A 26,700-nucleotide genomic window follows, 5' to 3' on the forward strand; every position below is an offset into this window, starting at 1 on the left:
CCACACACACGCACACAGTTGAGGCAGCTCCATTCATTAGAGTGTGTGAGAAGCAGACGGTCCAAGCATCCCGTCTCCAATTGCTGTCACTTTTTGTTTCAAACTCCTTTTGTGTCTGTGTGTTTTTTCCGTCTCCTTTCTACCCACGTACGCGTGTGTGTTAAAGCAGAGAGCATGCACGGCGACGACGAGCGGCACCGAGACTCCACAACAAATGGACCCAAATGGACCGGCCGACAACCCCGGCACATACTCCACCGATGCACTTTGTATTTGTTGCTGCTGAGCTTGGAAATCCAGAGGAGCGCCACGGGTGAGTAGAATCAGGCGTGGAATGCTGATGGTGCTTGCTTGCTCATTCATACCAAAGTCTGTTTTTGTCTTTTCTGTTGCTTCTAATGCGCGAAGACTGCACTTCCACGCACGCATTTTCATTGTGCATTTACTGCTGTGCTACTTTGCCACGAACCAAAAGTGTGGAGTGAGTGGAACCAGATGTGGAAGAAAAAGGGGAACGGGGGGAAAGGGGTGGGTGTCTTGGAGTAGTGTTTAGTTAACTCCACTGTCATTTATTTATTTATTGCACAAACACACGAAACGCACTTTTTCGTGTCGTCGTTTTATGTTGTTTTTTTCATGCGTGACGTGGAGTGACGTAACATTTTCCCCCTTCCCCCCGCGGCCAGATGTGACCTTTACTTCCGGTTACAGGACCGCAATTAACAGCTTTATTGACCACACTTGCATGTTAGCACAAAATTAATGAATATACTTCCAAAAGCTCTATATGGTGGTAATATGGTGCACACCTCTGCCTTACATGGCAGACGACATGGGTTTGATTCCCTGCCAGTGTTGGGTCAGGAAGGCCATCCCGCATAAAAACGAATACAGTCGTCCCTCGTTTATAGCGGTTAATTGGTTCCAGACCCGACCGCAATATAGGATACAATGTTAATAATGAAATATTTTCATAGTTACAGCATCGAAAATATGTTTATGAATTTCTAAATACGTTTTTTATGTTATTAGAGCCATGTAGACATGAGATAACACCCCTACAGTCACCTTTACACTGCTATTAGTCATTGTTTACACCACATTGCAACTCTTATTGTTGGGAAAATGTACATACATTTTATGCAGCTATATATTTACAGATATTATCCAAATTGCTAATGCTAAAATATGCATCTACTAGATATAAAAGTAAGTGATTAACATGTTCATACAACAGCTCAATAAGGATGTACTGACTAACTGATATTTTTACTCAAGGATGATTAGTGTCTCATGCTAAATGCAAAGTAGAAACAGGAAGCGCCTGTTTCTGGTTCGTTGTGTAAGTAGTTGTGAAATTAGTCTCGACCGGCTTCAAGATGTTTCCCCTTCCCCTTTGTGGTTGAGACTACATGTAATTAGGGTACACCCTGAGTCAAATAAAAAGCAAGAGAGCAGAGACTGTATCAGAGTAGGTTGGAGGATTGTGCCTGAACAGTCTCTAAATACTCTCCTTGCAAGTCAATATACTCACGTCTCTGTGTCTTCTTTTATAGCTGGTGCAATGATGTTTGGTGTTTGAACCTGACACTTATGCTGCAGGAACTCTAGACGGCTGCTAGCTAATGAGCTAGCAAGGTAGCGAGCTAACCAGTTAGCCTCAAATGAATTTCTTTTGAAACTTACTAAGCCAAAAACTTACCACTTCCACACAGGATCGGAGGAGAAGGTTCCCCCCCCCCCATCATATTGGGCATGCCATGGCTGACTTCAGGACTTCATACAGTGTTAAGGTCATCTGATGCCTCAATGTTTTGTCATTGCTGCCACCTAGTGACCACAACACTACATATCACTTATATGTCAATATGTTTTGACTAATAATAAATTAATATTAGTCTACCACGAAACAGCCATCATTTATTAATTAATTTCTGAAAAAACGCAATATAACACGGGAGCGATAAGCCAGAACCATGAATGCTACTGACCTGGTGTGGTGAAAAAATGTTGTACCTCCACATAGCAGCTAGGGGGCGGTCTTTTTTTACTTAACTGGGTAGTGTAAGGTGCTATTTGCACATATTAATTACTATAAAAAGATTTTTTTTAATAGTTAAAATAGATAATAGAGTAGAAACATCCAGCTTGGGCATCTCTGTGTGGAGTTTGCATGTTCTCCCCGTGTGTGCGTGGGTTTTCTCCGGGTACTCCGGTTTCCTCCCACCTTCCAAAAACATGCATGTTATCTTAAATTGGCGACTGAATTGTCCATAGGTATGAATGTGCGTGTGAATGATTGACACCAGTCCAGAGTGTACCCCGCCTTTTGCCCCAAGTCAGCTGGGATAGGCTCCATCATACCCCCGCGACCCGAGTGAGGATAAACAGCATAGAAAATGGATGGATAGTAAACAAATTCAGTTTTCCACATTAGGAAACACTCAGACTTCCAGTGTACAGTGTTGTTAGACCGCGTTACATCTTGTCAAAGCATCTTCCTGCTGGACAATGTTGAGTGACGAGACTTGTGCGACGGTGTTCTCCGCTGGATTATCCGTAGATAGCGCCATCAAACCACCCTCCATGAAGTTAAATACAAAAGATTTCAAATGTAAAGCAGAGAAGAGGAAGAAAGACATTTAAAAATAATAAAAAAAAAACAAAAACATTTTCATCGTTCCAAAGCCAAAATGCTGAGCAGTTTCTGAAATTTTTGACTTTTTCCCAGCAGTTTTTTTAAAGGCAGCTTCACGTTAGCATTCAACATCACAGCCAGACATTGCCTCAAAGAAAGAAGTGAACGGAGGACTATAACACCGGTCAGTACATCATCACGAATCATAACTAGAGATGGCTTATTGCTTTTTTATGTTCTTATGTTAGCATATTTTGATCTTTGAGTTTGAATCAGTTGCCAAATGTAGCACATTGACTATATATGCTAGTTATTGTTAGATACTGAAAGACACCTGGAAGCGTATGTTAGCATGCTAGCTGCTGTTGCACTGTAAGGATCTTGCATCATCGTCATCGTCTTGGAGAAGCATTTGTTTTCAAATTTAAACGTGGCTTCACATTGTGACAGCTGGCGAGCTAACTCGCTAACAAGCACTGTGGCTTGCGAGAGTGTGGGAGTGATGGAAAGTTTCGACTGGGCTCCTCTCTGCTCGATCATTACTTTCCCAGAGCCGCTGTGATTCCGAGTGTGGCTGCAAAATGCAAATATGCACCCCCCGCCCTCCTGGACTCAGGCTGCTGGGATGAGGCAAAAAAAAAAGAAAAGAAAGAAGAAGCAAAACACTTTACTTTGGATTGCCTCTGACGCGAGACCACCATAAAAGACGCAAACAACAACAGGCTGGAATTTCCTGTGTCTTTGTTGGTCACTCCATCACACTGACCCATCAAGTGCATACTTACTCTTCTGCTGCGCCTTTTTAAACCTTATTTTAACATTTTAACTTTTCATGATGTTCCAACAGTCATTTGTGCCCCCAGAGGTAGAATATAGGCACCAAATGTGGGGAAAAATCGATTATCTTTTGAACGAAAAGACCCTCAAACGTTCGATTTTTGAAGTTGCGGGTTTTCCTGAGGTCACGAAGAGGAAAAACTCTTCCCGCGTGCACACGATACCTCCTCTGACCCGCCACTCCGTGTACCGGTGTACATGTATGCCCACCACTTCATGGAGAAGCTTTTTAAAGAAATGAAAAGAAAAAACAGGCTTTGCTACCGGCGAGTAGGAGATTTACATGTGCTTTTACAGTCATGGAACACATGAGTAGACCACCCTTGTTTCTTCAGTTCTTTGTTCATTTTAATGCCTGATGCAAATAAAGGTACCTTTGGTTTGGACTAATATAACAATGGCAACAAAAATAGCTGATTGGAGTTGCATTTTTTGGCAGTACAATGCTATAGCTATTCAATTAAGTAGTTTGGTCATCAAGTTGGTAGATATCAGCTCTTAAATTCAACTCTTATGAGCTACATTTGTTATCATCATCATATTTGTAGTTGTACCAGGCATTAAAATGAGTCAATAAGCTGAAGAAACAAGGGTTTTTTTCATGACTGTATGCCAACATTTTTACCCTCGGGACTAATTTGGTCCCATTTAACTCCCGTAACAATCACATATTTTTGTTATATGCTGTAATCCAGACATATTCTAATGCTTTACTCATGAATATCCGATAAAGCTAAAACCAATACACCCTCCACTTGTACAGAAACAAAAAAAAAAAAACAGGCTTCACTACACATCTTAAAACACAGGCTGGAGCTCTGGCAACTCTGTCAGCTCCAAATGCGGGAGCTACTGTAAGTTTGATCAGCTTGGTTTTCTTGAGCAAATGGGCTAACCTAGCATGATATTGCTGTAAAAATGTGAGCGTAATGTTGGCGCTTTAGCATCACATAGCCATAATAGCGTTGCTAACGTTTGTGTCCTGCTGTTCTTAATGTGGCGAAGTGCAGCGTTAGAGTGTACAGTAAATGTAACAAGTGGATAAAGTACAAAATAGCGCTTTTTGGAGACAAACGCAGATCATTAATTTGCATTAAAGCTACAGGCGCACAAAACGGTGCGTTGCCAGTCGGATTTACTAAAAGTACTTTTAGATTATCTAATTTCCAGCATCAAGATTAACACGCTTCCAGTGCACTATTGTGGCGCCACTGAGATTCACAAATACTATAATATGGGAGCTAAAAAACATAGCTGGGCCCTTTCGCCCTTTAGGTACCCCATCACTGTGGTTGGTGAACGACAAAAATAAACCTTTTGAACCAAAGTGGTCTTCTTTTGAACCATGTATGACAATTAATCATGAAAAAACACTTCCAATACGGGATTGTGGCTCTTCTGAGACTCATTTAAAATTGGAAAAACGGCACACGGAATGAGAAAAACGTGGCTGGGGCAAGATTTTGTCATATTTTCGGCCTCACTTGTAGAAGAAATGCTGTTGTTAGTAATTAGCCAGCAGCTGCAATGACTCACGTCCAAAACGTTGCCTCCGCGCTGAGGAGGCAAGGCTTCGGGGAATGTCAGCCTTCCCAAAAGAAAGGCGACAAAGTTAATCTGGACTTGTCCCTGATTAGCTCACACTCCCTCCCTCTTCTTTTCCACATCAAACATCTCCCACCTCCTCCTAAAGCTCCTTCCGCCCAGGGAGGAATGAGAATGTGCTCCCCGCTGCCTCCACCGTCAGCCTCACATCATCTCACGCTTCAAGAGGCCGCCGCCTGGTATTGTTGCCGTATCAACTCTGGCGAGGCCGGAGTGAATTCCGCACGGCGTGTAATTTCGACCCTCCCTGGGACGACTGCGGTGTGACAAAAGTTCCCGCAGGCACCAGTGGAGACGACTCTCCGGACTATTGAATACAAAATCCTATTGTGAGGATGGCATGTGATTTAGTGCAACGTGGCTTTAGCTCCCAGTGATAATTAGCATTCTCAGCTGAAACCACAAGAAGACCACTTGGGTTCAGAAGTTGTATTTTTTACTATTCTCACTAAGAAAGCAAATAAAAGCAAATGCTGCTTTTTGGTATCTTTCCTTTTGCTTTAAGAACCACAGCCATGGGGTACCTAAAGGGCGGGCCTGTTTTTTTGTTTTTTTAAACTTCCCATATTATAGTATTTATTGTAGCCGTGATGCGGATGCTTGCTGCTTTTGTGTGTCTGTAGCTTTAATGTTAACGAGTGTGTGTCTCCAAGCCCTTTATCCACGTTTTCCATACACTGTACACTGCAACACTGCACTTGTCTATCGTAACATACGCCTTGTATCACACACAACAACGTAACATTAAGCAGCGGGACAGCTGGACACAAACGTTAGCGACACTAGCATAGCCGTGTGATACTAAAGCGCTAACATTACACTTGCATTTTATCAGCAACATCATGCTAGGTCAGGATATTGGCTGAAGAAAAACAAAATGATCAAACTTACAGCTCCCACGTGTGTAGCTGACTGGCGGATGGTCGGCAAAACGCCAGGCTGTGTTTTAAGATGTGCAGTGAAGCCTGCTTGCGCACACTGCTTATACAACGTAGCGCTGCGCTTGTCCAGTGCCACACACACAACAATCCCAAAAGCATCCCTCTACTCAAAGCGCTGTAGGTGATGACTGATGTCAGAAAAAGTGACCTCTAGTGGCTGCTCAGGTCTATGCAGGTACACACAGGCTGATTAAATACATTATTTTTATCGTCTTTTTTTTCCTGACCAGACGAAGTGTGAACAGAAGAAGGGATGTTTTCCAAACGTTTCACTTGACTGCTGCTTACATTTATTTTCTGCATGTATCTTCTTGTATGAATGGAGGATAATGTCGCCGTGCTGCTTCCATGGTGTCCATCGATAGACCGTATTGATCCCCAATGTCAGCCAACACGGAATGTTCTCACGCAACAATATTGAATGTTGTTTCCCCCCTGCAGAGCCGCTGGACTCTGATGACTTTGCCTTCTTCCACGAGGGCAGCCAGGGGTGCCTGGGGGTGCGGTCTCACTCCCTGGTCCTGTCCACTTCCTGTCAGGAGGCCAGCCAGCGCTGGAAGTGGGTAACCCGGGGTCGCCTCTTCAACCTGGGCTCTTCCCTCTGCCTCGGCGTGACCACCGGCAACACCACGACGGCGGGACGCTCCCCTCTGAGCGTTTACACCTGCGATCGCGACCCCCCCAAGGTGCGCTGGACCTGGAGCTGTGGCCAAGTGCTGGAAAACCTGAATAACTACCTGCCCTGGCCCTCGTTTTGGAACTCCTCCACAGCCTCGGCGCCGTCCAAGTGGTCTCTGCACGGCGGCGTGCAGGACCTGTGTGCCAAAACATACCGTGGTGAGTACTCGACAACCTCAGACTGTATCCATCATAAAACCTTTATTTAGCGTGCAGGCAACATTTTTATGTCACATTTGATCATGAACTGTCAGGTAAGTCTAAAAAGAAGCTAGCCACAGTTAATAGTCTATCTTATCTTTTGTTTACATTTTTAACTGTCATGCAATTGTAAAAAGGAGTTAAGCACTGTTAATAGCATTTTTAATTATAGTATAGTATAGTAGTATTATAGTATAGTATTTTAATTATAGTATATTCTATTTTTTGTCGTTATTAGCTGACATAAGTGTGAAAAGAAGATAAGCACTGCTAATGGTATATCAGGGATGTCCCGATTCGATATTTATCAGCAAAAAAAACCAAAACAAATCTTCGATATTGGCACTCTCTCTGGTACAAGCAGTTGATGTCTGACTCCGCTTCAGTGCGTGAGCGACCGGATAGAGCCCATGTGATCACAACAACAGCGCTTTTTAAGAATAGTCCACGCTCCAAAATAAATAATAAAAGTGCATATGATTTGTGTTTTCATCAAATCAATATTGGCCGATATTCAAGGCTGCAATATCAGTATCGGATTAGAGGCGAAAAAGTTGTATCGAGACACCCTGTATACTTTATAAGTGTAAAAATAAGTTAAGCACTCTTAAGAGCAAATCCTGTCATTTTTAAGCGTCACACAAGTGTAAAAATAAGCATTTTTCCAGGTCACAGTCCAAACAGTACGACCACACAGGCGGTTTTAGAGATTGCGTTGTATTTCTTGGACCCGAAAAGAGCAGAGACTGCGCAGGGCACTCAGTATAAATACTTAATATCACCTGACTGTAAAATGAATGAACATGACCTTGTTGACGTGTGGAAGTATTCTTGTGCTTTGTTTACTTTAAAAGAAAAAGGCTTCACAGGGAAATTGCAATGTTTATTCATATTTTATTGTTATTATTGCCTTTATGCAGTGCATCTGATTCCTAGCATGACCTACACTAGATGTGTTTTTCAAGGCTTTAACATACGGGGGGAAGCCACCAAATGGTGCGGGTACATGCACCTACAAATGTATTTAATCCACAAACCTGGCGCCCCCTTGAAAGTTAGAAAACATTAGTACCGGAGCATCCTCTTCATCATTTAGCACAACAAAACGAACAAAACTTGGCAGATTTTTCCACCAATGTCTAGTAATTCATAGGTTTGCGTGCTTTATATTGTCTTTTGTTATTGATTCATGTTTCAATGTACAGTATTAACCTACTCAGTGCCAATATGATATAATAATGCAGCGATATAATATAATAAAATACAATATGAATATAATCAAATACAATGCATATCAAACACCAGGTGGTGGCTTAAAGTCTGATGTGTTGTTTGGCTGTCAGCGCCACTTTTACAGCAATATGAAATATCCACAGCGAGCTAACCGACGCCTTCAATTCAAAGCAGATGTGCGAGTTTCACCTCATGCTTCCTCCGTGTTTACGTTGACAGTTTCAAGTGGCAAACTTCACAGAGTGTCTCGCTGAGGTCATGCGGAATATTAGTCAGACCAGGAGGGACGGCCAATGTCGAGAGCGGAGAGAAAATCTTTGCTCGCTCCCTCGCTCTCTTTCGCTAAATATGTCTGCCCTACTTTTCCTTGGACGCTTTCAAGTGTGTGTTTTTTGTCTGAGGTTCGCAGCCTCTCCCTCTCGCGCCCTTTTACTCACACTGCGCTGAACAGTAAAAGAGAGGCAAAGCCACAATATTAGGTACCTGCACAAATCCGGTCCTGGACGAAAGTCAACCCAATTTTCACTAGAATTTAGTTTCCATGTTTGTTATTCAGACTGTTCATTTCATTTCATACAAAAAAATAAATACAAATCATGACAATGTTTAGTATTATTTGCAGTACTGCTCCGTCACACGAAACTTTGACTTTACGAATACGAGTACTGTACGAGTACGAGTACTAAGTACTGTGCTGCGTCTGCGTGCTCGTCAGAGATCTACACCATCCAGGGCAACTCTCACGGCAGCCCGTGCTACCTGCCCTTCCTCTACGACGGCCAGTGGTTTCACAACTGCACCAGCATCGGCCGCGAGGACGGCCACTTGTGGTGCGCCACCACCTACGACTACGCTACCGACGAACGCTGGGGCTTCTGTCCCGTCAAGAGTGAGACCTCCCTTCCACACTGTGTCTAATCCTGATTGCCTAAAGATGACTTTTGCTTGACTTTTTCCCGTCCGTCTCCGACGGGCCCCTCAGCCGGCGGCTGCGAGACGTTCTGGGACACGGACCCGCTGACGGACAGCTGCTACCAGTTTAACTTCCAGTCCACGTTGTCCTGGAGCGAGGCCCGCATCAGCTGCCAGCAGCAGGGGGCCGACCTTCTCAGCATCACCAAGCTGCATGAGCAGACCTACATCACCGGTAACCTACACGTTTGTGTCATGGGACTCCTGTCGTCACTCATTGAATGAAGATAACGTGTGGGCAGAAAAAATACTAGGAGGACAACACCTCTTTGTGGCGATGTCAGTGTTTTGATGACTAATAGTCTCCAGACATGAACTCATTTGGACTATTTGGTCAACTTTTATTACCATCATCAGTAAATTTCCATTTGCACCGATTAATTGAAATACTTAATTATGACACTTTAATAACTTATAATATTATTAATAATATATTAATAACTTCAACTATAAAATACCTTCAGAATAAAAACGTTAAAACAGGTTTTATTATTAATGAAATATATTTTTAAAAGCGCTAAAGCACAATAAACGAGGCAAAAATATTATTAAGAAAAAACATGTATTATTAATAATTCAATGTATTTAAAAAATATTTAACCGATTTAAGCCCCATAAACAAGTCATACATTATCAGTATTATTATTATTATTTTTATTATAATATTAATAAAAAGTATATAACAAAATAATTTCACAATTAATATGATAACATTAAAGAAAAAAAATAAGTCTAAGAAATAACACCAATTTTATTAAATTGGTTAATTTGACTCTCGTGTAGTTCTTCTGCCTGTAGTCCATTTTGAAATTTTGCACTGTTAACTTTTTTTTAATTGCACAAAAAAGCCATCAAGATTAGTTTTAGTGTATTGACTTGAGAGTCCAGTGTGGGGTCTGGATGCACCACGTCTGGTTCCTTGGGAATACAGTACCTTGTGAGAAGACACCATGACATGTTCTCTTGCCTTTTGAAAGGCTTGTTGACGGGCTACAGCGCTGCCTTGTGGCTCGGCCTCAATGACCTGGACATCAACAGCGGCTGGCAGTGGGCTGACTCCTCGCCCCTCAAATATCTCAACTGGGAGCAAGGTCAGAGATACGCTGAAATATCTGCGGTCTTTCCTTGAGAAGATCAGCCTCAGTGATGTACTACTCATCCTCTCCTGTAGACCAACCAAACCACGAAGAAGAGGAGAACTGCGTGGTGATCAGGACGGAGTCATCAGGTCGTTGGCAAAATCGCGATTGTTCCGACGCCCTTCCGTACGTCTGCAAGAAGAGGCCCAACGCCACCCTGGACCCTTTCACCACCGGTCAAGTCCACTATTAGTACTTACAAACGGCCAGCTCTAGAACCTGAACGCTGTCTTTGGTCTCCTCGCAGACTCGTGGGCGAACGACGAGAAGTACGAATGCGACGTGGGCTGGCAGGCCTTCCAGGCGGGCTGCTACAAGATGACCTCGGAGAAGAGCGACTGGGAGGCGGCGCTGAGAACGTGCCAGAAGATGGAGGCCAACCTAGTCAGCATCCACACGCTGCCCGAGTTGGAGTTCATCATTCGCAACATTAAGAAAGGTCAGGACGCATTTTCCCCATAAGAAATAATAGCCATTAGAAATGATCTGTTCCAGGGTCAAACTGTCGCCCTCATGAAACCATGGCAGGAAACAAAGGTTCCGATTCATTTTCAATTTTTACTTTTATAAAGAAAAAGTCAACAAGACGCACTACAAGGCAGAACAACCATGTGATTTCCCAGCCACTACAGTATTGTTAAATGACCAGAATACCTGACTGTTATTCTTATGAAGGCATCTTTGCTATCATCCTGAAGGCTTCATGAACCGATACACTCCAGTGGTACACGTACATGGTGGTTGTTTTACAACAACTTACTATTAGATTGTCCCCGTGTGCCTAATGTTTTGGCCTAGTGTGTAGGAGTTGCCGTAAATGCGCCCATGAACACATCGATTCCATTTACGGCAGAGTCTGCTATAGTCGCCGGATGTGTGGTCCACAAAAGCAAATAACTGCAGATGTCCCTGGTTAGCACCAGGTCAAAAAACATTGGCTTTAACAGCCGTGGCTGCAGGCAACCTCCTGATGTTGTTTTAAAGATAAACAGTTTTCGGAAAAAATTTCACAAGATGGCAGAAGCTGCATTTGGAGTATCATGAGTGGTCGGCATCCAGCAGAATTCTCTACCTCTGCATGCGCTGGAAAATCACACTTTGCTGTATTAATGCTATTACAACATTGGTTCTGTTGCCCCTGTGTTGTGCAATATACTTGTTAATAAATGACCATGTTGTCACAGAGAGATCAGTTTTCACCTTCCACTTTCTCATGCACTCCAAATGATTATTAAAGTTCCAAAAGGAGCATTTGCGGTGATACAAAGTGTTATTTAGCACAGTGAGGCTCGTGTTGTATTTAAAGCGTTGTTAAAGTGTGACTTTGGAATGTCAGTCTCACGCAGACGTTGCAGGCTGCGGTTGCCGTGGTAACCATGTTTGGCACATCCCATATTTCTCATCCGTCCTCCCTCCAAATAGACACCAGTCCCCTCTCTCCAGCTTTCTGCGTTTCATTAACATTCCCTCCGAGCGCCACATCGCTGTTTCTTCTCTTCCCGCAAGTGTGTGTGTGTTCCTAACCGCCGTGTCCACATTTGCGTCCCGTCAGACACTGAGCAGCTGTGGATCGGCCTCCACGACACGGCCATGCAGATGGACTTCCAGTGGAGCGACCACACGCCCGTCATCTTCACTCACTGGCACCCCTATGAACCCAACAACTTCCGCAACACTCAGGAGGACTGCGTCTCCTTGTGGGGAGCCGTGAGTGACCCTTGACCCCACATCGGCACACTCCCTTGTGTGCGTAAGCGTCACAGCTATTTGTGTATGGCTTCCATGTTGCTGCTAGGCGGGTCGCTGGGATGACAGCCCCTGTAACCTGACGCTGCCCGCCATCTGCAAGAAGGCCGCCACTAAGAGTGACGGCAAACCTCGACAGCAGGACTGCAAACAGGTACGCTTTTTAACACTTTATGGGGCAAGGAACTAAATAACGTCACAATAGACTTCATCTACATGCCTCACGATAAAGAAGTAGAAACACGTGATTTCTCCCAGCCAATCAGGGCACAGAGTTCGTCATAAGAAATGAAATTATATTGTCGCCCAAAGTCAGCTGGGATAAGCTCCAGCATGCGCCCGCGACCCTAATGTGGAGAAGCGGCATAGAAGATGGATGGATGGATGAAAATAAAATAAAAGACAAGAAAAGAAATGTATCAATTTCATTAAATTGTATTTCATTTTATTAAATTTTATTTCATTCTATTTAGGCCGCATGGTGGACAAGTGGTTAGCATGTTTGCCACACAGTCAGGAAATCTGGGTTCGAGTGCCCATTGGGCATCTCTGAGTGGAGTTTCCTCCCACATTCCAAAAACACGCACGTTAGGTTAACTCTAAACTGTCCATAGGTGTGAATGTGAGTGTGAATGGTTGCTTGTCTATATGTGCCCTGCGATTGGCTGGCAGGGTGTACCTACCTCGCCTCTCGCCCGAAGTCAGCTGGGATAGGCTCCATCATACCCTCACGACCCTAGTGAGGATAAGCGGCATAGGAAATGTGGACAGACACTGTTTGATGTCGCTTTGAGTCTGTTAAGTCCAAATTCAGTGTTTTATTGCCGCGTGCAGCTACTGACAGCGCACAGGCCTGTTGGGAGCCTGATTGTGGTTGTCAGTGTTCCAGCTGTTCGTTCATGTTTGACCTCTTCCCCCCACCCCAAATGCTCGTCTCCGTCTCCCCCCTCCCGACCCCCGCCCGCCACTCTGACTGTTATAGACAGTGTTTAGAAAGTGAATAAGGCCAGTGTGAATACAGTCAGCGTGGAGACACGCTGGTTTTACCCCACTCTGCGAGACAAATCCCATCTGGGGAATTCACCTCACATCTGGCTTTGATTTTGCATCCCATAATCAGCAACACATGTGCACCTCGTAGCTCACTTGACGGGCCTAAAATACTCAGTCAAACTCCACTGGATTTCTCGGAAATGCGTGACATGGCAAGACCATAAATCACTTCCTCTCCGCGAGTGTGTTCCACATGTAAGTCAAGTGAAGATGTTGCATCTGAAGAGTTTCTCTGTGGAAGGACGGGATTGTTCGGAAGGGAGCGTCACGTGACCGGGCTCACCCCACGACCTAGTTTGTCTCCAGCTGAGCTCGCCATGGTGCAACATGTGGAACAACAAGCGCCGCAAAGCTAACAGCCTCATGCAGCGCCGCCCTCGTTTCCCAAGCACGCGTTTTGTCCAGCATCTCCGAAATGTTACTTATTGAGATACCGCTACAGCAGCAGAAAGCACAAATGAGGCCTCGAGCATCAAACGTGAGACTAATTTTGTGAAAATCACATGTCAAGGTGAGATGCTGTCACAAGACAAACTTGCTCAATTTTGCATGAAATTTCACTGTTTTACCTCAGCATCTGAGAAGTCAAAGAGCTGATGACTTTTCAAGGTCTATAACTGATGCCGAGTGAAATATGAGCCAGTGAGTTGGATCAATGGTGTCTGGAAAAAATATTTATGTAAAAAAAAAAAAAAAAAAAAATGTGAAGACTTCCTTTCCCCGAATGTTGAATATTAGAGAATTAGTTTTAGACACATTTTATTATATGATTATGTTTATATTTCGTTATATAATATTGATTATGGTTACTTACATTATTCATAATTTACTTTTTTATAAATAATTTAATTTTATTTATTTTTAACTTATATTTTTAGATTTTTTTTTCATACTAAAATTGGCCCATTTGGGAATTAGTGCTGCCATTTTACCAAAAATAAAATCTTAATCAAGAGCATGATAATGTTATATTGAATAATATAGGTTATTTTATATGATATATTATTACTTATTTAAGGTTTTTAAAAAGAACAACAAAAAAACAGTACACTTTCATTTACTGCTGTTGTGATGCCTTTTTCCTGAAACGACTTTCCTCAGGCTTCTGATTGGCTATTAAACATGAAGTATAGCGCCACCTGTTGCTTTGGCATGCACCTGACAGCCTGTAAATGTGTTGTGTGGAAGGATGTTTTGTTGTATGTTAGTCATTTACTAAAAGCATCCTTTTTTTTTACATTTTTACACAAGACAAGATATTTAAATAATTGCCTTTTTCAGTCACTATTTGTCCTTTTACGCTATTTGATGTGTCTCATGCATTGGTCATATTGATAAGCTCCCCCCCCCCCCCCCCCCCCCCCCCCCCCCCCCCCCCCCCTGCATTCACATGCATTTGCAAAAGGAGTATTTTCCTGGTAATGTTTCACCGTGACGAGAACAGCCTGAAGTGCAAGAATAGAGTGAGAGGGATGAAGAATGCACGTTGGCCTCTCCGGCAGCCTTCAACGTTTGAGGTTTTACATGCATATGCCAAACGTGGTCGCGCACAAAGCTGGAGGTTTTGGCTTCTTCACACCAGCGTGTAGAAGAAGAGCTCACCCCCAGTGACCTCTTGTCTTTGGCCGCCTGCTGCGCCTGTGCACGTCCACGCCAGGAACACAAGTTATTTCTGCACACCCACACGTTCCCCCTTTGTGTTGTGCTTTATGGTGCTTTGGGGAGACGGCTGACTGACATGAATGGACTCTTGTTGCAATGCTTTGTGATTTTTTTCTTTTTTTTAGCATTGCAGTTCAGTTTTGCGCAATTTTCCGAACTTTTTTTTTCTCTGCACACACATTTTAGGTTACTGTAGTGCAGTTTTTCACACTCACAAACACACTTCTCCTTTCTAATGAGATCAATAGAAGAATCCTATAGAAAAATCCTGTCTTTTTGAAGATAATCATTCTTACTTTTGATTGATGTCTGTCAGAAAGGTATTACTTGAACATTTCTTTATTATGGTGCTTGTAGTTGGCAGTGGTGCCCGAAATGCTCTGATTATGTGGTTACCGCATAGCAAAAAGGAGGGGGCAAAATATTAGAAACAGCTTGGGATGATCCAATGCAGTTTTAAACCATCAAATTGTGATACAGCTTCTCAATTGCGTCTTATTAAGTGTATGCTTTTCAGCCTAAAAGACTTGTTATGACAGCAAGTTTAATTCTCCACGTGCTGTTTTCCTTCTACCCCCGCCGTAGGGCTGGAAGTGGCACAGTCCATCCTGTTACTGGGTATCGGAGGATCTGCTAACCTTTGCCGACGCCAGGAAATCATGTGAGGACAACAAGGCCACGCTCCTAACCATCACCAACAGGTACTTAGTGATCAAAAATTGGTGACTTTGTGAGGTTTGTCCCGCTACTAAAGCGTCTTTAAAACCCCGCATAAGGTTTGAACAGGCCTTCGCCAACAGTCTGGTGTTCGGTCGTTCTGGAGATTCCTTCTGGATTGGCCTTCACGACCAAGGCAGCCCCGCCTCCTACCACTGGCTGAGCGGGGACAAAGTGTCCTACACCAACTGGAACCGAGACCAGCCTGGTAGGCCACACCGAGGTCCACGCGAGCGGTGTGGTTCTTGAATCTCACATGCATCACTCCTTCCAGTCAGTGTCCTGGGCGGCTGCGTCACCATGGCGACCGGTGCGGCGACCGGCCTGTGGGAGGTGAGAGAGTGTGCCGTGTCCAAGGCCAAGTACATCTGCCGTCAGAACCAGGACGCCGCCGTCAGCCCCGAGCCCCCCGCCCCTCAGCCCACGCCCAGCCTGAGCGGCTCCTGTCCCAATGGCTGGAAAAGTGACAGCAACCTGCGCTACTGCTACAAGGTCACGACCCTTTACTTACTTGCTTGACACTGCTGTCAGGGAGGTTGTGTGTACAACTTTACAACTTCCTGTTTTCAGTTTTTCATATAACCACGAGTTATTTTTATGATGTATCGACCAATGCCTTAACATGGCCAACGACCCAACGTGGCCAACGACCTAATATGGCCATTGATTTAACATGGCCAGTGACCTAGCGTGGCCAACGACTTAACGTGACCAGTGACTTAATATGTCCAATGTCGTAAAATGGCCTATGCCTCAACACAACCAATGACATACTATGGTGTGTGTGTGTGTGTGTGTGTGTGTGTGTGTGTGTGGTGCAGGTGTTCCACTCGTCACAGCTGGAGCAGAAGATGAGCTGGCTGCAGGCTCACCTGTTCTGCCGCAAACACGGCGCTGACCTGCTGAGCATCAGTGGCCCGGAGGAGGAGCACTTTGTCCTCCAAGTCCTGCATGAGACCTTTGGGTGGGTGTGGAGTAGGCTGATGATGATCATTATGATGATGATGATGATGATATGACCCACAGGGAGTCGGAGGACCACGAGCAGCACTGGTTTTGGATCGGGCTGAACCGCAGGAACCCCATGGACAACGGCAGCTGGAAGTGGAGTGATGGACTTGCTGTGAGTGAGGACAGTAAAGACACGCAGTGTTCTTCTCCATGGTGTTTACTTTTATCATCTTTTCTCTCAGCTGACGTACCAGAACTTCGGTCGCTACTACTACAACGTTAGGCAGTGCGCTGCGGCAGACTTGGGCTCCATGACCTGGTTGGCTATGCACTGTGACTCTGAGCTGGACTGGATCTGCAAGATCCCAAGAGGTACACGAGCACTTTATTACATGGGGTTTTTTTTTGTCTTCTGGAAGCACCCATTCTCATTCTCAACTCACAATGTAATACCAAGTACCAAGAAATGTACAATGTACAGCATAACTACGTGTTGCTGTGTTGTGATAGTTCTCTTTGCACCCTCCTCCTTCTTTTAGGCAGCGTTGAGAAAGAACCGGAAGCTGCTGAAGGTCAGTTTTACTCTATTGACCTCCTACGTGAGCTCATAGTACATGAAGGTAACACAACACGGTCGTATTGGTTGGTCACATGACATTTACAGGCACCAGTTCGCCGGAGTGGATCGGCTTCCAGGAGGCCGAGTACAAGTTCTTTGACCACCGCACCACGTGGGACCAGGCCCAGAGGATTTGCTCCTGGTTTGACTCCTCGCTGGCCTCCGTCCACTCGGCTCAGGAGGAGAAGTTTCTGGCCAGCACGCTAAACCAGGCAAAAAAAAAATCACATTGGGATTCATTTTTAAACGTATGACATGTTTTTTTTTTTCCTCTCTCGGTCGCCTCCAGATGGTGAAGGTGGAGGGCGACAACTGGTGGCTGGGCCTTCACACCTACGACAACGACGGGCGTTTCCGCTGGTCTGACCATTCTGTGCTCAACTACGTGTCCTGGGCGACCGGGAGGCCACGCCCACTCAGTCGTGACCGCAGATGTGTGCACATGACCGCCAGTAAAGGTAAGTAGACCCTAAATGTTACACCATCAATCCTCTAAATATAGCCTGGGCCTTTATTTACCTAAACCGGCTTGTTAATTAATAGAAGTGTTTTAACTGCAATAATAATTTGGAGTGCATGAGAAAGCGGAAGGAAAAGGTACTGTAGCTCTCTGTTTGATTATTTGTTTTTGGTATATTGCACAATGTTGGAGCGTGAATGGTTGTTTGTCTATGTGTGCCCTGCGATTGGCTGGCGACCAGTCCAGGGTGTACCCCGCCTCTCGCCTGAAGTCAGCTGGGATAGGCTCCAGCATACCCACGACCCTAGTGAGGATAAGCGGCATAGAAGATGGATGCACAATGTTGGAATAGCGGCAAAGGAGCGCTGATACATTTATTGTAAACAACAATGCATCCAGTTTGTCACACCAACAGCACTTTAAAGCGCATGCAGAGGTAGATACAGTCACGCTCCTGGACACTGACCACTGGTGATACTTCAAATGCAGTAACTCCCATCTTGTGCGGTCCAAAAAAAGAAATTGCTACCTACATTGTCTGCCTCTGTTAATGGCCATGTTTATTGACCCAGCACTAATTAGAGACCCGGGCAGTTATTTGCTTTTGTTGACCACGCACCCAAGAACTACAGGAGAGGTTAATTGAATAGGATGGTAATTGGAGCAATTATGGTAATATATATTATATAATGCATATACACGACCAGCCAAAAGTTTGGAGACACTTTGTCATACTATAACATGAGAAAGTGTCTCCAAACTTGTGACCAGTGGTGTCTACATACTGTATATATTTCTATTTTGTAATACTGTATTTGTCGTCACGGTGCAGCAGAATGGGCCGAACAGAAATGCCCCTCGGACCTGCCCTACATTTGCAAGAGGGTCAACGTCACTGGCACTGCCCCCCCAACGCCATCGTCGCCCCACCCGCCATCAGGCTGCCCCGACGGGTGGTCCTCTTTTCAGCGCAAGGTATACGTCACCGGAGGCTAAAACATAACTTTTAAACAAGTACGATTTGTAAGCCTCACCTCAGGAGAGTTTAGTAGGGTTTTGTACAAAAATGAATTCATTCAATGGCATTAGTAGAATATGTACATATTTTTTATTTCATGGGTCACTGCGGTGTTTAAAACTAAAATACGATTAAATGAAGCAAAGCACTTTTGTTCTGATGACACTTTTGCAGATGTTGTGCGAAAATGCTTGTCATTAAAAGAATACAGTCGTCCCTCGCCGCTTCGCTTTGAATTTCGTGGCTCCACTCTATCAAGGTTTTTCAAAAATGTACTATTTCTTAAAAACTATAATATGAATGAATAAATCATCCTGTTTTGTGGTTGATTACAGCGTATTAGTCAAAAACATGCACATTTAAGCAAATTTTACATATTTTTCCTAAATTAAGCTTTTTCAAGCATAAAAATGGCTAAATGAACTCAAATCCAAATATAAGGCATTCAGAAGACGCATTGAAAGACACATTGTGATATGTAGTATTCCACACTGGTCACTAGGTGTCAGTAATACACAAGACACACAAGCACCGGGCTTGATTGCCGAAACAGCAGGGTTGAATGATCTCACAACAGGCACAATAATCCCTGACCTAAAGGTGAGTCTGGGGGTGTTAAAAACCACATTTAGGAGGTTGCAAACAGGCTTTCTATGCTCTAACTACGATAATATTCCATTTATAAATTTGTAAGTAAGGAATTGTACTTTGCGGGAATTCACTTACCACGGTCATGTCTGGAACCTCTGGAACCAGGTCTCGATAAACGAGGGATTACTGTGTGGACATATTTAGGGGTTTTGAAAAGTCATATCTACTCTATATGTTTTTTTAATGAAATTCATTTTAGGATGTTTTGGTTTTTTTGCCTTACTAGTGTTTCAGGGTGTTTGATCAGTCTCAGCGGGTCACGTGGTCTGCAGCCAAAATAAAATGTGAACTGCAAGGCGGCGTCCTGGCGGTGGTGTCCAATCACCTGGAGCAAGGTAATTTATTATATTGTATTATGTTATACACACACTTTATAACAGTGTGTCCCACCCCATCAACGCTTATGTTTCCTATGTAGCCTTCGTCACCACCCTGCTGTACAACACCACTATTGACCTCTGGCTGGGCCTGAACTCTGATGCCAAAGGTCATTTCCAGTGGGCTCAGCCCGGCCTGCTCAGCTACACCAACTGGGCTCCAGGACAGCCCGTTGACCACAGCGGACCGCACCACAACAAAACCCCGGTACTGGAAACACTGAAATGCTTTATCCAGTGAAGCGCCGAGTGTCCTATAGTGGCAAGCAAATAACCACCGGGGTCCTTTATTAGCGGCAGGTCAAATAACATGAAGAGCTGTGGCTGTCGGCAACTTTCTGATGTAGTTTTTTTTTTTTTGTTGTTAACTCCGCAAGATGGTGGGGTTCTGATGGTGTCACTGTCGCCCACTAATAGGGGAACTGCGTGGCCATGATTCACGGGAACCCTCAGAAGAACAAGGGCATGTGGGCGTCGCGGGGGTGTGAGGCAGAAAGTAACGGCTTCCTGTGTCAGAGGCAACAAGGTGCGCACACACGGGAGTGTTTCCATTTCTCTTGAATGAAGAGATTTGACGTCATTGCTGGTTTAGATCCAGGTCTGCCCGCAGCGCCAGACCTCATTCCAGCCTCTCTGTCCAAGCGCATGGACCTGGGCGGAGTGACCTACCAGCTGGTGGAGAAGCGTCTGGACTGGATAGGCGCTCTCCATCTGTGTAATTCTCTAAACGGGACCTTGGCGGCGCCCAGGGACCCCGTAGAGCAGGCGTACCTGACGCTGCTCATCAACAGCTTGAGGCGCCCAGCGTGGATCGCTCTGTACAACTACGGAGTGAGTTCTCTCTCTCTCCTAACGTGGCTGGGTTCTAGAAGCTGTGAGGGAACCTTCATGTGGGTCTTCTTCACAGGGGCGGAGCTTCTCCTGGCTGGGCGAAGTGGAATTGTCCTATTCTAACTGGGTGGAAGGACAACCCAATCAGCTGTCAGGCTGCGGTCACATGACCACCACAGGCCTGTGGACCATGACACCATGTGATGCTAAACTGGACGCTGCTATCTGTCAGCTTAGCGGTACGTGACACCAGCAACATACAAGAGATACTGTATGCATGCTGGACCACAACGTGTTTCTGTGGGCACAACAAAATGGAACCAATAATATTCCATTCAAAATGGCAAAGAAAAAATAACATCAAAAAACGGGCAAATTAGAAGAACATAAATGGACAAAATAAAATCAAACAAATAGCAAAATAACATGAAATTAAGTTAAATAAAATAAAAAATAAAATAAAAATGAGCATAATATGATAAAATAAATGGAGTAAATCAGATAAATGGGTCAAATAAAAATGAAGTTAAATTAAAGAAATTGAACAAATAAGAAACTGGGATATTAAAAATTAAATTGGAAAAATATGATGAAATAAACGGGCAAAATAAAACTGAAATCAAATGAAATAAATGGGCAAAATAAAATAAAATGGGCAAAACACGATGAAATACATGGGCAAAATTAGATAAATGAGGAAAATGAAAATAAAATGACAATGGAAATTAATGGAAAATGAAATAAACAGGCAAAATAAAATTTAAAAAGCCAAAAATATAACGAAATGAACAAATTAAATAAATGAGGAAATAAATAAATGGCACAAAAAATAAACGGGGGAATTAAACTAAAAAATGGATAAAACAGAATGAAATACATAAAATTTAAATGAAATAATGTGAAATAGTTTTGCTCTCATAAGACTTTTGCAAGATTTTGCACACTGAGTATTTAGCTCCTTTGTAATAACAGAGTATGAAATAGTTCTGCTCTGTGTGGGATTTCATACAAAAAAAGGCATCCTAATTAGTAGACTACAAGTATGGACTTCAATTTAGGTCCTGACGTCACATGCATCCAAACAGGGTTAGGCTCTACCTAGTGGTGAAGTTGGAGCATTACAGCTTCACCCCAAAGCATTGTATTAAAATGAAATGCTGTGTGCTAATGTTTATGTGTCCAACAGAAGAGCCAGTGTCACACCAGTGGATCTACCCAGGAAGCTGCCCCCGCACCGTGGGGGAGTGGGCGTGGGTGTCCTTCAGGAACCACTGCTACGCCTTCAACCTGCAGAGAATGAAGCTGCAACAGGACGCACGCTTGTCCTGCGAGAAAGGTACATCTTTCATCATTGATGTCGTGTTGTACGATCGCTTCACAGCCTTTTCTTTCCTTCTCTCTTTTTCCTCCGCCCAGTCGGAGCCGAGCTTCTCTCCATCTTGGATGAGACGGAGAACGCCTTTGTGTGGGAGCACATCCAGAGCAATGCGGAGCAGGCCCACGGAGCTTGGCTGGGAATCAGCGTCAAAGGTTTCCTTCGGTCTCACCCTGCTTGGACCAGAGGGTTAAAGGCTTAGTGAGTATTGTATTGTTTGCGCGTCGTAGGTCGAGGTCTGGTGTGGAGCGAGGAAACGGAGATGTCGTACACCAACTGGGAAGCTCACGACGTGGCCTTCTCCGTCCTCTCGCCCAACTCCTGCTTCTGGATCCAGAGCAACAGCGGCCTGTGGAAGCCCGGCTCGTGCAGGAATCGAACGCACGGAGTCATCTGCAAACGACCGAGAAGTAAGTGTCTGTGTCGACGAGCCAGGAAGTGGCCCCTCAAGTCGCTTTGAGTGATCGAGTCCACAAGCATTTGTATTTGTACTTTATTTATCCCACAGCGAGGAAATTTACTGCTTCCAGCTGGGAACTTTTCTCAATGAACTTTGCCATGTTTATTATGAATGCACGCTTCCATGAGTTATGTCATATTACGTGGTGCTTATGTCCACAAGTATGTCTCATTTTCTTTGTGGATCAGGATGAGCGTGATACCTTTTTATTTACAGTATGAAGTATTATAATTCTTATAATTCAACTTCTTGTGTTTTTCCATGTGCAGTCATGGAGTCGTTGGCTGAATCCAGTAAGTGTGTTTAAGATCCATTCAGTCTGTTGTGGATGACAACCAATCTGATTCTATATTTGTGTCGTCCTGGCCAGTGGGCGGCGACCACCTGCCCACGCTGATCGTGGTCATGGTGACGGGCGTGGTGCTGGCCGTGCTGATCGTGGCCGTCATCTACCTGTACCGGCGGCGAGGCGTGGGCTCACGGGGGTCCTACGACGGCGCGCGCTACAGCCGCACCAACTCAGGCCAGGGCGAGCAGGTGGAGAAGAACATCCTGGTGTCAGACATGGAGCTCAACGAGCAGGCCGAGTAGAGAAACACGGACCAGACTGGACTTTTTTTTTTTTTTTTAATGTTGAAACCAAAAAACAAAGAAAAAAAACGACCCCCTTAAAAGAGAAAGAAAAAGTGAAGGGCTGTGTAGAGCGCAGCAGCATCAACCTCAGAAGCTTCTCCAAGCATGGATCTACTGGAAGTTCTCACACAAAAAGCTGTTTTTTATGTCCAAATCCTGCTTTCTTTCACTCGGACACGTCAGCACCAGCCGAGGAGGAGAAGAAGCAAGAGGTCCGTGACGTGAGCTTAAATCTCACAAGAGGATCATGAAATGATCATCATCCATTTTGGCACTTTTTCTTTGACTTTTACACTACAATTGCATTCGCTTTTTTGTGCTTTTTCATGTATGTTTTGGCTTCCACCTGGAGCTGAGTCAGCATTTTACCCCCTTTTTAAAGCCCCATAACCCCCGAACCCCCATGACTTGTCACTTTTATGCTCCTCTTTTCACGTCTATTTATGTTCCATGTCAACATTTTTCTCTTTCTTTGTGGCTTTTTGGAAACGTTCCTTCCTTCTTTTTAACTCTCCCACTTAGGAAAACACCGCTCCCCTCCCCCCTTATGTGCAGGACACCAATGTAAATACAAAAAAACTCCATTTGTGTTTTTTTTACCCCCCAAAAAGCAGATTTTGGAGCGTTACAGTGATTCTACTTACCGTCTGCAGGAATGCTTTGGAGCTGTTTTACTTTTTTTCTTTTTTTTGCGGGGGGTGGACCAACATGAGAGGGGAGGTGGGTGGAAGAGAAGGTGTGTGTGTGTGTGTGTGTGCGTGTGCGTGTGTGTGCGTGTGTGTGCAGTCTCCAGCTGTGGAATGTTGACTCGGCAAGAAGAAGCCCAGTGGCACGTCTGGAACCAATCAGAAATTAGAGACGGAGGGAAGTAAAGCGGGGGGGGGGCTCAGGGACATGAGGGGTCAGATTTTAGTGGAAAGGGGGGGACGGGGTGTGAAGAAAAAAAGAGGAAAGAAGGTTGAAAGAAAAGGAGGTGAAGAGAGGAGGAATGAAGGTGAGGAGGAGTAAAGAATGTAGCGAGAGAAGCAAAAGGGCGCCCTCTGGTGGTCATGTGTTGCACTAGCGCCTCATAAAATGTGAGCAGTCAAAGAGCCACGCAACAATAATGATGTGTGTCGAGTGACAATCCGCATTAGGCTGTCAGTCAGACCACGTGACGCCCCTGTGAATATGACCGGAAGTCCTAACTTTTCTTAGGCAACGTTTTGTCCTTTTATTTTTTTGTTAAATATGAATTGATGAATAAAAAATGTTATGTTCTCAACGCGGAAGCCTCCATCTTTAATACTGTATTAGATTGGTGTCATTTGACGTCACAGACACGAACATCTACCAAGTGGACATTATTCTATTCTAATCATTTAGACGTCCTTCTCATTTAGGCTGTAATTGTAATGATTGTCCAGCAGAGGGCGTAGTTCGCCTATCGAATAAAATGAAAAACAAGTACAAATTGTTACAATATATAAATATAAAAAACATATATATACACACACACACACACACACCTTAACAACTATATGGTTGCTACACTATAATGACACAATTTCGTAAGTTTACACAAAAAGTAACAGCACTTACATCAGTTGATATACATTATTTATTACTATTTTGTTATATTATTTAATGTATATGTATATCAATGTAAATAATAATTCTTTATTTTGATTTATTATTAGACTACGTTTTCTTTATTTTTGTCTCTCATTTAACCGAACTGACCACTAGGTGGCAGACCTACACCGTCATTTGTGCATCACTGCGTGCCATATGGCAAGGAACCATGTGGTTTTTTAGTAACTTAAAGTTGAGTCAAAAAGGTTTTTAAAACTAATGAGCCAATAAGAAACAATTAATATTATCATGATAACACAGCACAGTAAAATAAATATGGAAAAATATATGAATATAGATTTACAACAAATATAACGTGTATTTTGTCAACCATTTCTGCATGAAAAACATCGTGTTTGACCTTTGAAAAAATAAGCATAATGTATCAAAATTATGTATATTTATTCAATATGTCATATTTATCTAAATTATTTTCAAAAATTGTCAAAATTATTTTAAAAATAACACTTAAAAAATTCAAATGTGCATAACGTATGAAAATTGTGTATTTATACCAAACTTTAAAAAAAATTACCATCTTGTAATAGTTCTAAAAAAGAATTTCATTGTATCAAAATATATTGAAAATACCACCAAAATCAAAGTCACAGTTCTAAATGGAAAACATTAGATGTGACCTCAAATGCAGGCAAAAGTGTGCAGCATTATAAAATAAAAATACAATTATTTAAAAATATAACAAGTGTTTTAAAAATTATTTTATTTTAAATTATTTATTCTATATTTTTTAAACCGTTCTGCAGTAAAGAAACTGCATAATGTCTGAAAATTTAATTAATATTAATTAATATTTAATTCATATGTGTCAAGTTTTTTTTATTTAAATATATAAATACTTTTAAATTAATATTTAAGATTTTAAAATATTTTCAAAATGTGAATATTTTCAATGTATCAAAATATGTCTTCGCAAATTATCAACATTATTATTTAAAAAAAATAAAAACATATTTCTGTGCGGGGTAAAAAAAATCAATCAAAATCAAAATATATAAAAAATACAAAAAATAATATAATTTACTCAATCTAATTTTAAGCAATTTCTGTGTGTCGAATTCACCTAAAAAATCTGGCAAAAAATATACTCAATGTATGAAAATTACATGTATATTGAATTAAAATGTATCAAAATGATTTTTTTAGGAATCCAAAATTATTTTTATTGTATCCAAATATACTAAAAGCACAAAAAAATGTTTAATCAAAAATGTTTTAAAGTGTGTGAAATCTGATTTTACCTCAAAATGATATAAAAATAATGCATAATTAATACAAATAGAGTAATAATAATAAATATGTCCATAACACCTGATATGAGCTTCTTGCTGATAATCCCATAAAGGAAATCCTTATCAGCCCTCACCAGGAGCTTCATTTGACATACAGTATCTGCTATTTACATATACAGTGATGATGATAATCATAATAACAATAAGGAGGTGTACAAATAAGAGCGCCAACCAGACAAAAAAAAACACAACAACTCAACACACAGAAAAAAAGGTGAAGTTAATTTATGGAAAGCTCGTCTTGCTCCTGTACTCGCTGCTTTGATGCTTAATCCGTTATTAACAAACCCCACACCACCATCACTCTCACCACCATTCGTCCGTTCTATTATGCTATCATGCTATCATTCATACGTTCATCCATTCATCCTACAACTGGAAGAGATGACCATCCCTCTTGTCGCTAACAGCACTGCCACCCCGCTGGGAAATAAAGATAGGCCTGGTGTGTGTGTGTGTGTGTGTGTGTGTGTGTGTGTAGCAAGTCAGTGTGTTTACTTGCTGGTTTCCATGGCGGCGGCAGGAGGCAAGCCCACTTCAGACAGAGCATAAAATGTTTTTTGTTTTTGTGCAAAATATGTGTGCCTGTGTTATGAAACGATGTCCATAATATAATGGAGCATCTCCTTATGGATGTGTTTCACACACACACACACACACACACACACACACACACAGATGACATCCATTGTTAGCAGAAATTGCTGCGGGCATGCAGGCTCTCCAGCGGGCATCTCCACCTCACAGCGATCAATGTAATCCTCGCCTGTAATGACTTTCCCTCTTTGGGAACCAAGGGGCCTTGAAGTGGGGGGGAGGTGCGAGCTGGGAGGATGGACGAAGGGATGGGAACCTGATTTTGGTTCCAGTCACGGAAAAACAAACCTAAAACTGCTTAGCTTTCCGATATTGATACCGGTCCAATACCAGCAAAAAAACGAGTTTATGTCGGATTGTATCGGACTATATCGGCCTGCAT

General features: G+C 43.1%; 1 protein-coding gene across 2 annotated transcripts; it reads left to right on the forward strand.

Annotated features, from left to right (window-relative positions):
- The first annotated feature begins 6 nt into the window (after positions 1 to 6).
- Positions 7 to 24,064, forward strand: mrc2 (mannose receptor, C type 2). Of its 2 annotated transcripts, none has more exons than XM_054759102.1 (29): positions 7 to 313; positions 6,463 to 6,858; positions 8,849 to 9,022; positions 9,116 to 9,280; positions 10,083 to 10,196; positions 10,277 to 10,420; positions 10,492 to 10,683; positions 11,797 to 11,951; positions 12,040 to 12,144; positions 15,291 to 15,406; positions 15,482 to 15,630; positions 15,697 to 15,914; positions 16,244 to 16,386; positions 16,449 to 16,545; positions 16,616 to 16,745; positions 16,913 to 16,945; positions 17,038 to 17,204; positions 17,282 to 17,450; positions 18,285 to 18,427; positions 19,348 to 19,456; positions 19,540 to 19,706; positions 19,916 to 20,024; positions 20,091 to 20,329; positions 20,406 to 20,568; positions 21,516 to 21,665; positions 21,746 to 21,859; positions 21,935 to 22,114; positions 22,434 to 22,457; positions 22,535 to 24,064. In XM_054759102.1, exons 1-29 carry the CDS (start codon positions 175 to 177, stop codon positions 22,753 to 22,755), a joined length of 4,425 nt encoding a protein of 1,474 aa, XP_054615077.1. In that variant the 5' UTR covers positions 7 to 174; the 3' UTR covers positions 22,756 to 24,064. The 2 variants fall into 2 exon arrangements, with proteins under 2 accessions (XP_054615077.1, XP_054615078.1); XM_054759103.1 differs by having other exon boundaries at positions 18,288 to 18,427.
- The last annotated feature ends 2,636 nt before the right edge of the window (positions 24,065 to 26,700 follow it).

This window comes from Dunckerocampus dactyliophorus, chromosome 18 (genome assembly GCF_027744805.1).
Source record: "Dunckerocampus dactyliophorus isolate RoL2022-P2 chromosome 18, RoL_Ddac_1.1, whole genome shotgun sequence".
In the NCBI taxonomy this organism is placed as follows: Eukaryota; Metazoa; Chordata; class Actinopteri; order Syngnathiformes; family Syngnathidae; genus Dunckerocampus; species Dunckerocampus dactyliophorus.